General features: G+C 40.7%; 1 protein-coding gene across 13 annotated transcripts in view; it reads left to right on the top strand.

Annotated features, from left to right (window-relative positions):
• RNF38 (ring finger protein 38) overlaps positions 1-16,146 on the top strand; it is a 122,866-nt gene that overhangs the window by 74,971 nt on the left and 31,749 nt on the right. For 2 of the 13 annotated variants that reach the window (XM_084791295.1, XM_084791286.1), the window contains one exon: positions 10,115-10,264. The exons of 2 other annotated variants lie outside the window; for them this stretch is intronic. In XM_084791295.1, coding sequence (XP_084647421.1) covers positions 10,115-10,264 — 150 coding nt within the window. 9 more of the 13 variants (XM_084791290.1, XM_084791287.1, XM_084791289.1 and 6 more) reach the window with 8 other exon arrangements.

The raw sequence follows: 16,146 nt of genomic DNA, 5'->3' as shown, positions 1-16,146 counted from the left end.
GGGCGGGGTCCCCTCGTGAGGCTGGCGGGCGGACCTCCGGAGGGCCGAGCGGTTGGGACGCCGGGCTGAAAAGATGGGGGATCCTAGGCACTAGCCGGCTCCTTCAGCGCTGGGCGTGGAGCTGTGGTTTCCTGGAGAGGCTCGTGTGATGGTGCCAGGAGGAAGGAAGTGCCGTGACAGCGCCTCAGTCGGAACCCGGGTTCCGGGGACGAGGAGGCCGGGGGACGGCGGCCTCGGCGAGCTGGCCGCCGGCGGGGCGAGCGGTCACAATAGGAGGCGGCGGCCCGGCCCGGAGCGGCGGGAGCAGCCCCGCAGGGCGGAGCCTCCCCTCGCAGGTACTGGCGGCCGCAGCCGTTGGCGCGAGGGCGGTACTGGCCACGGGAGGTTGGAGCCGAGCTTGGCGGATGTTTCCCTGCAGCCCAGCGCTCTTTGTTCCCGCGGCTGCTGGGAGCCAGTCCCCCTTGCCTGACTAAGACGCAGGTGAAATGATGTCACCTGGGAGAACTCAGAACCCAGTCGGAGGGGGTCTTCTCTCGCGGCCTTCCAACTCCGCGGGTTTCTGGATGGGATCCGATTTGTTCTCAGTGGATGGAAGTTCTTCCTTTCAGGGTTGAAGAATGAGAGAGGTTGGTTTTTGAAACGGGAGTTTTTCAGATTACTGAAGGCCAAAGAGAACTAAGGTTTTTGTTTTGTTTTCTCCCGTGTATGATCCAGCATGGACAGATTCAGATCTTTGTGTTGTGGAAATGGTGTGTGCTATTCAGTAAAATTGAACATGTTAATTCTTCTACCTTAGTGTTGAATACTTAAATATAGTAATTGCTAGCATGTGTTGCGATTATTTTTCTTCCTAAGCGGTGGACTTGAAACGAATTAGGCGCTTATACACAATACTTTATTAGAAATCTTAAGTCTGTCGAGTACTGCCTGTTTTATAGATACAAACTGTTACCGCAGTTTCTGTAAAAACAACAAATAGCTTTGTAACTAGACTTCCAATCACATTTGAGTCATAGTGAATCTGAAAGTAAGATTTTGTTCATTTTGGGAAACACTGTCTAATGGAGAAATCCAGCTTATGAAAAAATAACACAAGATCAAACGTGTCAGATCTGGCGCAGAAATGTGGAAAACTTTAAAAAATAATCATTTTGAGCGAGAGTTTTATCACTGGTGGTCCGCTTGCCATAGTATCTTGTAGTTTATTAATGTACTAGGTTTTTTTTTTCCTTTTGAAAACCTGCTCATCCTATCCTGTTAATTATAGGGATCTACTTTAAAGCCAATTCCCAAATTTTTTTTTCTGTAGGAGTATGTATGACTTAGCTTGCAAGAACTGGAGGACTTTGAGGTTAGTGTCATGGTTTGCACCCAGCAGGTCTTGATGGCCTTACATCCCCTGTAAATTATGAAAAAACTGTATTTAAATATTCCTGATTCTTCCACCAGTGGTGTCTTACATTATTTTATCTTGATTTAGAAAACACTTTTTAAAAAAACAATATGTGTGGACAACTTGCCCTGATTGATTCTGTGCCTCTGCCTGGTGTGTTCTGGAGGTTGATAGGTCTTGGGTTTCCAGCAAGTGCTTTCATGTGCTAAGCTACTTCATCAGGCTCTGTCCTAAACTAAGTTGGCAAATGTTAATCTGCGTAGGTATAGACTTTTCTAGAGCAGTCTGATTTTCGTCAAAGATTGAAACAGTGCTTAAAGGAATCAGCAAGCATCATAATGGAGAGTATAGCTCTGCTGTCTCTTTGCCCCCAGCATTGGATAAGGCATTTCGTTCACTTGTGTTTTAACATTGCCAGGCTGTGCTTATATTTTGTTTAAGTTAATGTGGCTAAGAAATGTTTAAAATAAAAATATCCAAAATGGTTAGGTGCTTGAGCACATTGGTCAGGCTGTTTATCCTTAGCTTGCTCCCTCTGCCTTTAGTTCTGTTTGTAGTACTCTTTTATACTCCCTCGTTCTGGGAAGGTAGTTCTTGATTAGTCTTGATTATTGCATGGTATCTGAGGCTGCTTACAAATTCCCTGATGGGTTTTCAATATAGTTTTAACTTCTTTTCTACTTTGCTTCATTAATAGCTTGCTTTCGTCTTTCTCTTCAGAGAACATAAGCATTGCAAATATTCATTCGCACCATATAGTTATGGTTCAGTGGATGCTAAATACCTATTATGATATTGTCTGTGGGAAATGATTGAATTCTTCATAGTAAGTTCAAGAGAAATTTAAACAGATGAAGTACAGGAGTGATAAACACAGTCTCATTGCCTCCCAGCTTGTCTCTCCGTATTACTTAGTTGTATGTGTCTCACTTCTCCCTTATTACCATTGTGTTATGAAACTCTGGACTCGGGAAAGGAAAAGGAGCAGCCTCTGGTTGTTTTTACCAACCTTTTTTTTTTTTTTTTTTTTTTTGGTTTTGTTTTACTTAAAGATCGGTTTATTATTTATTTATTTATTATGTATACAGCGTTCTGCCTGCATCTAGCTTCTACAGGCCAGAAGAGGGCATCATATCTCATTAGAGATGGCTGGAGCCACCATCTGGTCGCTGGGAATTGAACTCGGGATCTTTGGAAGAGCAGTTAGTGCTCTGAGCCATCTTCCCTAGTCCCCAACCTTGGTTTTGAATGCTTACCCAAAAGACATAGATTCACTTAGCTTGTCTTAACTCAAGACTGGGACTTTCCCAGTGCTGAACAATAGTGCTCACTCTCCCTGATGTGGATACCAGTTTGTACCCAGTTAGTGCCTGTAAGATTTTCAAAAGTAGTACACACAGGCACGGCCAGAGGCCAGAGGCCATCCACAGGTCTTTGTTCTTACCTTTCATCTTGAGGCAGGGCCTCTTGCACACTGTTGCATATACCAGGCTATCTGGCTGATGAGTGTCATGGATTCTTCTGACTATGCTGCTCATTTCACCACAGGAGTGTTACAGTATTTTGTATGTATATGTGTATGTCAACTAGGACCCCTGACAAGAAGTCAAGGCCTGATAAAAGAGATAGGGCTACTGAAGACTTAGAAAACCCAATTAATGGAGATAATAATGCCCCTAGAGATAAAATAAAAGGTAATGAAGATACCAAAAAAACAAATATTTTGGCAAACTACAATTAATGGTAAGAGAAAAAGATTTTTTGATGGTTGGAGGAGGACAGTGGAAACTGGATGCAGACCGGCCCAGGGGTCATAGTGGCAAGTGTTTGGAATATATGTATGTTATAAGGTTTAGAGTAGTTTGTTTAGTTTACAAGTAGATTAGAATCAGTTCAGACTCTGCCCTGCGAAGTGCTGGCAGCTTTAAAGTACATTTCAGTCTCCCTGTGTCAGTTATGTGCTTTTAGGCCAAACGGATACAAAATACTGTAACACAGGAGCACCAGGATTACAGATGCACACTATTCTGTGTAGGTTTCAGGGAGTGGACCTCAAGTCCTCATGCTTGTGAGCCAAGCAAATTACCCACTGAGCCCCCTCTCCAGCACCCCGTGTTTTTATTAGCCGTCTCATTCTAAGCTGTCATAATAAACTTGTGACATAATCCCAAAAAGTTGACTGTCCTATCATTTGGTTAATTTGGAAGAATATTCTCTTACCTATATTTCTAGGTAATAGTGATACAGTGTTGAACACAGTATATGTGTTTTGTAAACTAAAATTTATCTCAGATTAATGATGTCCCACATACTTACCCATAAATTTGAACAACAACAAAACTTGTGTGTTGAGACAAGGTCTCCAGAGCAGCCTGGCTTCATTTACTGTGTAGCTGAGGTTGACTTTGAGCTGCTAGTTCTCCGAAGTGCCAGAACTGTAGTTATATGCGACCATACTATAGTTGTGATGTAACATTTATAAATTTACATGGTTTTGACCCCCTTTGTTGCATAGCACATAGTTTAGTTTTGGGTTTTGTTTTTTGTTTTGTTTTGTTTTGCTTTTTATTCCACAATTCATTAATTTATTAATTTCTAGGAAAGTAGGTTGAACAGGGGGGGGTGGGGGGAGCATTGTGGTAAGCAAACTAAGTTGGAGAGACAAATATGACATGCTTTTCTGAAAGGAGACCATTAAGGAAAAGACAGCAGAGTGGGGACGTGCCAGGCAGCGGAGAGAGGAGGCAGGCATTAAGCATAATCAGCCCTTGTATAGAAACGTGTCGCACATCTAATGTGTACAATTTATACATCAATGATTAGGGTAAAAATACTGATTGAAAGGATTTCAGTTGATAAAATCCACCAAGGAATTAAAAGTGATAAGGAAAAAATTACTGATAAAAATTACACTTTTTTTTTTTTTTGTTTTTTTGTTTTTTTTTTGTTTTTGTTTTTCGAGACAGGGTTTCTCTCTGTGTAGCCTTGGCTGTCCTGGACTCACTTTGTAGACCAGGCTGGCCTCGAACTCACAGCGATCCGCCTGCCTCTGCCTCCCGAGTGCTGGGATTAAAGGCGTGCGCCACCACGCCCGGCAAATTACACAATTTTTAAACAAACTATATTTGCTTATTTTACATGTGTGCCCCAGATATATCAGGGTGCACATGTGGATCCTAGGTGCATTGAAATCAGGTTTCAAGCAATGTAATTTGTAAAAAGTGCATTATTTAGTACTATCCTGGAACTTTTGGTATACACCCTTAATCCCAAAACTTAACCAGTCTGAGACAGGATGATTGTGAGTTTCAGGCCATCCCCTGTCTTAAAAACAAACAAACAAACAGAAACAGACACAGAAGACTGCTAAACCTCTCCTCTTCATTCATTTTTATGGAGTGGAAAACTAACTGAATATAGTAGAAAGCTACCATTAGAAACAATTTTAAAAGGAGCAGTGTCTCCTTAAATTGTAGCATAATAGCTTTTAACTGTGCTAATCTCCAAGACAAGGATTACATGGTTGATTATTGAGGCTCTTAGCTACCCAAACAGAGAAGGGTCAGATTAAAGTTTCATAACCTAATGCACAGATGCTTTAAAAGTATATGTAAACATTACTTTCCAGTTACACTGGGTGAATTGGTCATATAGTTACATGTAAACAAACATAAAACAAGAAGTTCTGAGGTTATAGATGACTCCCCTCTCCAGTGTGGTTCTGCGACAGCTACAAGCTGCATCCTGAGCATGGGCTGCAGTTGCTCAATGTTTGCAGGCTAGAGACTGACAGTATTATATCAGTTTAGGAGTGTGGTAAAACTTTAGAGTTAACCATAGCAGAGTAAGTGAAGCTATGCCTAAAACAGTTTTTACAAGGTAACAAGTATATTTTTATTTACTTTTTGTTTGTTTGTTTGTTTTGTGCCAGGGTTTCTCTGTATAGCCTTGGCTGTCCTGGACTCGCTTTGTAGACCAGTTTATTTTTAATTAACTGAAAGTAGCCATAAAATTTGACTTTTTTTAAGTTATTTAAACTACAAGATGGGTTAGTGAATTAATAGATTCTAAGGTTGAAAGTCCTATGTAGTCTTTCTGAGGTGCATGGCTTTAATTAGTTCAGGTAAACAAGGTAACAAGTATATATATTTTGTTTGTTTGTTTGTGTAAAGATGAGAGAGCCTGTCCTAATTTGCTTCTTATTGCAGTGGTAAACACTGTTAACAAAAGCAACATGTAGCCCGGTGTGGTGGCGTACTCTTTTAATCCCAGCACTCGGGAGGCAGAGTCAAGTGGATCGCTGTGAGTTCGAGGCCAACCTAGTCTACAAAGCAAGTCCAGGACAGCCAAGGCTGCACAGAGAAACCCTGTCTCGAAAAACCAAAACAAAAAACAAAACAAAAAAAACAAAAGCAACTTGGAAAAAAAGTTAATTTTGCTTATAGTCCATCACAAAGGGAAGTTAGTGCAGGAACCTGGAGGCAGGAAGTGCCCTGCTCAGCTTTCTAACACAATCCAGGACACTTGCCCAGAGATGGTACTGCTTGCACATAGTGGCCCTGGCCCTGCCACATCAATCATTAATCAAGAAAATGTTTAAAAAAAAAAAAAAGAAAAGAAAAGAAAAAAGAAAGAAAGAAAATGCCTTTAAAAAAATTTTTTTTTTTTTTTTTTTTTTTTTTTTTTTTTTTTTGAGATAGGGTCTCCCTTTGCAGCTCTGACTAGCCTGGAACTATGTAGATCATGCTGGTCTTGAACACGAAGAGATCTTCCTACTGGAGTTAAAGGTGCATGCCATATGCACTGCCTAGAGGCCAGTTTGATGGCATACTTTCTCTGTTGAGGCTCCCTCTCCTAGATGAGACTATCTTGTGTCTAGTTGACAAAAACTCATCAGCACAGGGCCCAGTTCATCTCCTGACATGAAGTTAGGTATTATCAGACTGCGGTTTTTGTTTTTGTTTTTGTTTTTGTTTTGTTTTGTTTTTTAATTTTAATTTTACTAATTTATTCAGATTACAACTCAATTGTTATCCTATCACTTGTATCCTCTGGTTCCTCTCTCCCTCCCTCCCACTTTCACCCTATTCCCCTCCCCTAGGTCTATGACCGAGGGGGACCTCCTCCACCACTGTATATACACACATATATACATAGGCTATCAAGTCTCATCGTGGTAGCCTGCTTATTCTTTTCTCTGAGCGCCACCAGGCTTCCCCACCAAGGGGAGGTGGTCAAATATGGAGCACCAGAGTTCATGTCAAAGTCAGTCCCCACTCTCTACATAACTGTGGAGAACGTCCTGTCCATTGGGTAGATCAGAGTAGGGGTTCAATGTTTACTACTTGTATTGTCCTTGGTTAGTGCAGTAGTTTGAGCAGACCCCCCTGGGCCCTGATCCACCCGTCAGGATGTTCTTCTTGTAGGTTTCTCAGACCCTCTGTGTCCTTCTGTTTCCCCATCTCCTGTATTTCTTTTCAGGCTGAGTTTTTAATTGCTATATTGTTTAAATAAAAATGTCCATGGAGTGGGGAGGGACTCTGTGAAATGAAATGCAAGCTCCTGTGTATGATAGGCAAGCGCCCTACCATTGAATAATATCCTAGCCTTATAAAAATGTCTTAGAAGCCGGGCAGTGGTGGCGGCGCATGCCTTTAATCCCAGCACTTGGGAGGCAGAGGCAGGCAGATCACTGTGAGTTCGAGGCCAGCCTGCTCTACAAAGTGAGTGTAGGACAGCTAAGGCTACACAGAGAGACCCTGTCTCGAAAAACCAAAAAAAAAAAAGTCTTAGTTTATCCTTTCCTAAGGAAAGTTTGAGTTTCATACGTTTAGTCAGATGTATTATGTGTGTTAGCTTTTTGTTGTGTTTATCAGATTACCTGGAGTTGAAGTTACAGAACCTGTTATCTTAAAATTTACTTGTATCAAAGCCAGGCATAGTGGCGCATGCCTTTAATCCCAGCTTTGGGAGGCAGAGGCAAGCAGATTTCTTGAGTTTGAGGCCAGCCTGAGCTACTTAGTGAGACCCTGTCTCAAGAAAACCAAACAAACAGAAACCTTGGATGAGAAGTCTTGGAATGAGTTAGCTATTAGGTCCTTGTTCATTATTTTACCTGTTGGGTTCAACTTCTTTACTCGTTTTTTGTTGTTTTAAGTCACTGGTTAATAGAAGATATTACTCTCCTTTAACTCATTGTTAGCTGGTAGCTGCTCCAGTGTCCATGGTTCCTTTCTCTCATCTCACAGCAGGTGCTGCAGCTTGGTGTGAAAGGCTGGTAGAGAGCCTCTCAAGAATGGTCCAGTTCCATTTTTAGGCACTTCCTCTGATTAAGTCAGTCCCTCTCAGGATGATCTCTTCCTCTTGATTAACTTAAAACCAACCTTTAGAATCTTGATTGCCCTGAAAAGCTTTCCCAATTTGCCCCACCCCTGTCCCCCATTGGTATAATCTGCTCCATCAAGTGGAATGGGGGAGGATTATACATAAGTGGTGAGAATTTATGCTAATATCTTTCATAGGAAGTCTGCCTACTATATACTACACAAAAATAAAATGTCTGAACTTTGAGGATCTGGGTTGGTTTTGATCAAGCCCAGCGGTGGCTTTATCATAGATACTGTGGGACTTGAATGTAATTCTTCTACCACATTGTCTTGTTACACCACATTGTCTTGTTACACTAAACACATGGAGTTTCTGGCAAAAGAAAACTGTTGTGGACAGGAAAAGATAGACTTGAGAGCTGCTAATATTACAACCGGAGCCAAGGGCGCCAGGGTTTTGGTTGTTGTTTTTACTTACGATGATGGAAATCTTAAATTTTCTAAAGGATCAAAGAATAAATATAAAGCTGACTCTGTTCTAACAGCCAGGTACTTGTACTTGTGATTTGTAAAACTGAGCATGATTGTTGATGGTAAATAACCTAATTAAAACACACTACAGGGCTGGAGAGATAGATTAGCAGTTAAGAGCACTGGCTGCTTTTTCAGGGCACTTGAGTTTGACTCCCAGCACCCACATTGCAGCACAAAACTGTATATGATTCCAGTTCAGGGGAGCCAACCCCCTCTTTTGGCCTACAGGAACACCTGGCATGCACAGACACAGACAACATCTATTTACTTTTCAGGGGGGGGGACACTACAAATTTACCTACTGTGACCATAAAAAACCTGAGGGAGTTGCAGATAGAGTGCTAAACTTGCAGAAGGACCAGCTCATTCGGGGAGAGTTTGTTTGTGATGTTCCATATTGAGTGAAGATCAAAAATGGCAAATACACCTCTAATCTATTTTGGGTTTGTTTTGTTGTTGGCTGGCCTGGAGTTTATAACAGTCCTCTTTCCGCCTCTGGAGTGCTCTGCGTTGAGTAGAAGCATGAGCTACTTGCAGGGCCCTATGAATTTTTTTCTTTTGTTACGCTGGGAATCAAATCCACTTTTTATTTTCATGTTCTTACTATGTTTCCTTACCACACTGCTCTCTGCCAGTTACCAGAACTTAGCACTTGGTGTCTACTGTTATCATAATACTTGCTATACAAGTATTTGATAATTTTTTGATAATTATCAATTATCAAAAAATTTTGATAATTTTTTCTTTTCTTTTCCTTTTCCTTTCCCATTTCCGTTTTCTTTTTATAGCATATACTTCTTGAAGGTAGGAAACCATGCCTTTCCTTTTGTTTAGTGCCTGTCACCAAGGAGACTCTCAGATCTAAGACTGAAGGATGCAGTGAAACAGAAGCTGTAAAGCAGTGTTGTTAATCAGCATGGCCTTTACTTTTAGTGCGAGGACAAGCAAGTCTTTAAACTTGGAGCTCCCAAGGAGAATTTCATTGTCACAACATAGTGAAGAGTGATGTTCATGGTTTTAAAATACTACAGATTAAGTATATTCACACAAATTTAAGGAGATTTAATCCACACAGTCTAGTGTTTTTAAGCTGCAGCAGTTGTTTAGCTTTCAGGCTTATGAGTTTGTCCCTGGTTCCTTAGCAGGGCCTGTGGATTTCTGTTGTTTGGCCTTTTGTAACTGTCTGAGGATTTCACTTACTTTTTTATCTTGAGACAAGATCATTATTTCTATCCCAGGCTGGCCTAGAACGTGGCATGTTCTTGTCTCAGCCTCCCTAGTTAGTGCTGAAGGAATATAGCTAAAGTTTGCTGACTAGAGTGAAGATGCCATTCCCATTTAAACATAAGATTTTTGCTTGTTATATGTTGTACAGTCTTACAGCTGATTTTATAGAAATTTTACCATAAATATTGTCAAATCTTATCTTTCTTACCCTGGTGGTCACTTGTAAGGTCAACTAAAGTTGTAAAAGTACATTGAGAGAAAATACAGTGTAGACAGACATTTATCACTCTGTAGTTAGGTGATTTTGCCTCAGGTCTTAACGTGAAGTCTGATCTTTAGGGTTTTAGAGTTAACAAACAAAAGAAATTATTAGTAGGTATTTGGGGAACAAGAAGAGTTAATTTCCCAAATTGTAATGTTTTTATCTGAAGCCTTTTTGTGTGGGAAGCTCCATTGCTAGAGGAATCTCTGCCTCCTGTATGTTTAGATGCTTAAAGTTACTCCCCCTCCCCCCATCTCTCGGCTGACAGAATTATCAAATACTAGAAATCCCAAACTGTCTTTCATAGGCTTGATTCTCCATATTGGTATGGCTAGCCATGAACTATCCTTTTCTTCTCCCTCTTTTTCCCAGATATCTCCCGGGGCCAATTCCGCACCTCTACCTGGCCATCCTAACAAGGTGATTTGTGAAAGGGTGAGACTTCAGAGCCTGTTCCCTCTCCTCCCAAGTGATCAGAACACTACCGTTCAAGAGGATGCTCACTTCAAAGCTTTCTTCCAGGTTCTTATATGTTTTCCCTTTCCCTACACAGGCCTGAAAGTCATAGATACATTCTAGCTTGCTTGTAGGCAGGCTTAAACACTTCTCAGTGTCCTCTATATTTCTGTTGTATGTGGGAATAAATAAATACTTAGAGGATTTCTTCAGTATAGCTTTCAACCAGCTCTTCTGAAAAATGTCTTCTCTTGAGCAACTACTATTCATTATTTGACCACTTAATACTCTGTTTTTAAAAATCTTTTTTTGTCTTAATCATTTGTCCTAATCATGCAGTTTCTGTAGGAAAATAGAAGATACTAAACTTCATAAGGTATGTAGGAAAGGAAAATGAAAGCATATGTTTTTATCACTGTGTATTTGCTTAGTGCCCAGAATATTTCTGAGAGGGTACATAAGGTATTTGCTTTCTGTACCTCTTAGTACCTGTAGATAAAAGTAAGCCACGTGTATAGAATCACTTTTGCATGGTAGGCATGCGTGTGCCTGTATAAAACCTGCCTCAAGTATTGACATAGTTGATGGATGACCAAGACTAAATGTTTTCAGCAGAAGCCACTCATTTTTTGTTTGTTTGTTTGTTTGTTTGTTTGTTTGGAAGTGATAGATTGGCACCTGGAACTGGATAAAGAGAAATACTTAGGATATATTAAATTTGGCATGTATTATTTCTATAGATGATCCATGGCTCTTTAGTCTGGTATTTCTTTTAGAATTTAGGATCATCTGTTATGTGTGTATTATGTCTGTTGTTTTTAAATCTCAGAATAAACTATGCATCTTGTTCTAGATAAGAAAATAGGCTTTAAAAAGTTTAAAGTGCACAATTCCATCCTATTATTTGTACAGTGAGGAACTCATCTGACTTTAGTTGCTTTATATTTGCTATATCATACTTTAGATAGCACATCTGTAAATACATTTTGTAAGTATTTAACACATAACTGTTTTAGGAGACATAGCTGTCTGTGACTTGAGTGACTTATTGACTACCATTTTGATTACAGCATTATCTGTACACAGAAGTTCAACATAATTAGTAGATGACTGGTACTTAAAAGTAAAGCCGGGGCTGGAGAGATGGCTCAGCGGTTAAGAGCATTGATTGCTCTTCCAGAGGTTTTGAGTTCAATTCCCAGCAACCACATGGTGGCTCTCAACCATCTGTAATGTGATCTGATGCCCTCTTCTGGCCTGTAGGTGTACATGCAGGCAAAGCACTGTGTATATAATAATAAATTAATAAAAAGAAAGAAAAGTCAGGTTTGGTAGCAGGTGCCTTTAATCTCAGCACTCCTGAGGTGGAAGGAGGCAAGTTCAAGATGAACTGGGACAGCCAAGGCTATAGAGCCCTAATCTCAAACAGCGAACCAAACCCAAAGGAAAGAGACTGACTTAAGGTTGGATGTGATGACACATGCCTTTCATCCCGTATCTTTTGAGTTAAAGGCCAATCTGGTCTACATTGTGCTACACCCTCTGAGTATGTTTCTCTGTCTAACTAGTCATATGGTACACTAACTAAATCCTGGGGTCTATTGAGAAGTATTACAGTTCTGTTTGTAGTACTAGTTTAGTCCTTGTTTTACCCTTAGACAAAGCCTTCACTGTATTCTCTAGGGGCGAGCTTCTCTACTCAGTTACTGCCGCGGATGAGAAATTAGATTGATCTTAGCAAGTCCTGAGAAGTCCTGATACATCAGTTAGTTCTCATGTCAACTGAGCGGCTTTAGTTAGTTCCAGCTGTGCTTCTCGTAAGACCCTGGCTTGCTGCAGACGCTTCCTGTTCTTACCATGAAGAGTAGAGTTTGGATCCCAGCACCCACTTTAGACAGCTTGTAAGTCCAGCTGTAAGGGTTCTGAAATCTGTCCTGGCTTTCTAGGGTATCTGCATACTCTCAACACACACACAATAATAAAAATAAACCCTGGTTAACACATGAAAAGCGAATCCTTAGAAAGTCATTCCCTTGCTATTTTCTCTGTTTTTGTCTTTGTCTCTCTCTCCTCCCCCTACCCCCACCCCCAAGGCAGGGTTTCTCTGTGTAACAGCTCTGGCTGTCTTGGGACTCGCTGTAGACAAGGCTGGCCTCAAGTACATATGTACGTGAGTCACCTATGTGGCTAATGGGAGCCAAGGGCAGGTATGTGCTGTTAAATGCCATGTCTCCATCCCTGCCGCTTTTTTTGTTCTTTAACATTTTGTTAAAATTTTGAGCCGGGTGTGGTGATACATCTCTTTAATTCCAGGACTTGGGAGGCAGAGGCAGGTGGATCCCTGTGAGTTCAAAGTCGGCCTGGTCTACAAAGTGAGTTCAGGACAGCCAACGCTACACAGAGAGACCCTGTCTCAAAAAACAAAAACAAAACAAAACAAATTTTTTTAAAAAATTTTAGCCAAGGACTTGCTGTATTCAGGCTGACCCTTGAACTTGTAATCCTCCTGCTTCAGGTGGCATCACAGTCTCTGCTGCCATGTTCAATCTTTTTTTTTCTTCCTCTCTTCCCTCTCACAACACCCTTTCCGTATCCTAGGTGAAGTTCCCATTTTCCAAGAACTCAACTCCCCTGAAGTTTTTTTAGGCATAAATAATTATTTTATAAGCATAGAGTTGGACATATGGCTCATTATTAGGACAGTCATAGTAAAAGCTATTACTCTTTATCCTTACTCTTGTTTCTGACAATTTTCTCTAGCCTTGAGACAAGGAGGCTAGGTTAGGTCGGCAGGAAACCCCAAAGGCCCCGTGTCTCGGCTTTCTTAGCACTGGTACCTGCATTCATGTGCTACTAGACCGGGGCCCTAATGCTTTTAAGGCAGACACTCTTACCAATAGGGCTGTACCCTAGCTCAGTGGTTCTCAGCCTTCCTGATGCTGCTACCTCTTAATACAGTTTCTTACGGTGTGGTGACCCCAACCATAACATTCCATTGCTATTTAAATAACTTTAATCTTGTTACTGTTATGAACCGTAATGAAGATATCTGACATGCAACTCCTGTGAAAGGCTCTGTCAACCCCCAGCCTGGACTCCCGGGGTTGCGAACCCACAGCCCTAGCCTAGCATCAGTGTCAGTGAACAAAAAGCCTTTGTCGTTTATGACCATTGTTTACTCCCTGTTAACGTTTCTGTTCCTTGATCTTGTTTCCCCTGAGTTTGATGCAGAGGTCAGCCTTGTTGTACCTTGTCTTTTGAGATAGGCTCTCACTGGCCTAGAATCCACCACAGTAGGTTACACTGGCTGGCCAGTGCCTGCCGGAGACCCTCTGACCCAGTGTCTCCAGTTGTAAACGTTTCTTTTACAGCCAGTGCTTGAGATTAGCCTTGCTTTTTATGCAGGTTTTGTGAATATAGAGCCCAGGCCCTTAAGCTTGCATGGCAGATGCTTAATTTACTGAGCCATCTCCCTAGCCTGGTTCCTGTTTCATTTCCTTGTTTTATACTACAACTTTTATTTCCATAAATACATGATTAAATAAATAAAACAAAACCACAAAATAAAACAAACCTCATGCTTCAGAATTTTTGCGCATTGTTGTTTTTTTGTAATTAGGAGATATTATCTGGTTGAGAAATAGGTCCAAATAATGAAATATTTTTTCATTCAAAAGTATCAAAACTGTATATCAATATAAAACCTCTCATATCAAGATAATAACCTACCATGTATAAATAAGGGATAGTTGTCTATCGGTTAGCCTCACTAAGATAAACACATTTTAATTATATCAGAACATAATTTGACTCCAGCTCATAGAGCATTAAGTGAGGTAATGTATGGCAGTCCTTTTGTAAACTGTATTGTGATCTGAATACGAAATTTCCTACTTTACTATGCTTGTGTTTTCATCCATCTCAAAAATGTAAAACAAAAACAAAAAGTTATCCTCTAATGGCAAGTTACTTACAAAAAATGTGACTTTTCTACATACTTTCATGTTTATCTAAGGTGGACAAAAATAAGTGAATTTGTTGTTCCTGGGATATGTTCAGTTGACTTTGTTGTAAAATGCAATACCTAGAGAATTGGAAACTAGATTATGCTGTGCTTGACCTAAGATGAGGTTCTGAGTAAGACTGGGAGAGACCTGTTTCTTTTTCTTTTTTTCTTTTTCCTTTTTTTTATTTTTAATTGAGACAGGTTTCTCTGTGTAACAGTCATGGCTCTCCTGGAATCTCTCTGTAAACCAGGCTGGCCTCAAACCCACAGAAATCCACCTGCCTCTGCCTCCCGAGTGCTAGAAACTAAGTCAGATAGAAAAGCTGATTGTAGCTGACAGTTTAAGGCTGGTCCATCATGGCAGTGGGGATGTGAAGCAGTGGGCTCTGTGCCCAGCATTCAAGAAGCACAGTTCAGCTTCCTTTTCAGTCTGAGTCCCCAGCCACTGTATTTAGAATGGATCTTCTCACCTTAGTTAATCTTATCTAGAAGTTTCTCAGACATGGTCATAAGCTTGACTCCATGGTGAATTTTTTTTTTAATCCTATTATGTTGTCAGTCAAGATGAACCTCTGCCAACATGAGTCAATTCCTTCTTCTTTTGGGAATGAAATCCTCAAAAAATACAATGGTTGTTGGAGTCAGGCACATATTAGTTGTCAAGTAGAACCTAGAACCTGCTTCTGCTTCTGTTTGGTACTCACTGTAAAACCTCATACGAACCCTCCTGCCTTCTTTCCTCCCTTGACTCCTTATCTGTAGCAGTGTTCTATACCATAGAGAGAGTAACTATGATTTAACATCTTACACATTTAAATTGCCAACATTTGGTACATTGTCAAATCTAGATAAGTTACATAAAAGAATTCTCTCCCTGAGAATTCAGAACAAGTTTCTTTAAAATAGACAGTCCCTTTTATCTTAATTCCACCGACTTCTTGGAGTTTGGTTCCAGCAGCACCAAGTGTCACTGAGAATCATATATCTGAAGTAGCAATTCTTGATGGGTAGGTGGGGCACACCTTTTTAATCCCAGCATTCTGAAGGCAGAAGCAAATGGATCAAAGCCAGCTTGGGCTACTTAGACGCTGTCTTCAAAAACAAAAACAACAGAAGTATGTAATGGAGTACCACATAAACTGAGCCTGTAACCCCAGCACTCAGGACAAGGTGGGAGGGCCGTTCTTATCTATAGAAGAAGATGGAGGCCTGTCTGGGCAGCTAGTACCTGTGAGTGTGCATGCATGTTTTCTCAGAATATAAAAACTGGGCTTTCTTATTAACCAAATTTAAAAGTCTATTTAAATAAACCATTAAGAGAATATAGGTTTGGTGATACATATACGTAAATAATTTTGAAAGATCAAATGTAACCTTTTCTTTTCTTTTCTTTTCTTTTTTTTTAAGAGACAGGGTCTCAGACTGGCACAGTGGCACCCATTGGTAATCCTACCACCCTGGGAGGCAGACGCAGGCTAATTGCTGTGAATTCAACGTCAGCCTGGTCTGAAAGCAAGTCTAGGACAGCCAAGGCTAGAGAGAGACAGGGTCTCATGGAGTATAAGCTGCCCTTGAATTTAATATGTAACCAAGAATGACCTCAAATTACCTCTATTCTGGCCTTTGTTTGTCAAGCGCTGTAATTGCATTGTAGACCAGGCTCTATTTATTAATTTGCTTTGCCCCTAAAATCAGTTGTTTTCTTTGCTTATCTCTTTAAAAATCTGACATTTGGGGGGCTAGAAAGCATTCTTACTGGTTGACAGCATTTGTTGCTCTTGCATTAGGCAAGTTTCAACCCTCCCCCATCCCCAAGCTGCTAGCCGTCTGTAGTCTAGTTCCAGAGGATCTGCTGTCCTTTTATGGTCTTCATGGGCATGCGATGCATAGTGCACAGACACTCAGGCATGGTACTCATGTGCGTAAGATAAAAAACGTAAAT

This window comes from Acomys minous (genome assembly GCF_964271855.1).
Source record: "Acomys minous genome assembly, chromosome: 8".
Classification (NCBI taxonomy): Eukaryota; Metazoa; Chordata; class Mammalia; order Rodentia; family Muridae; genus Acomys; species Acomys minous.
This window is presented reverse-complemented; position numbering and strand designations above follow the sequence as displayed.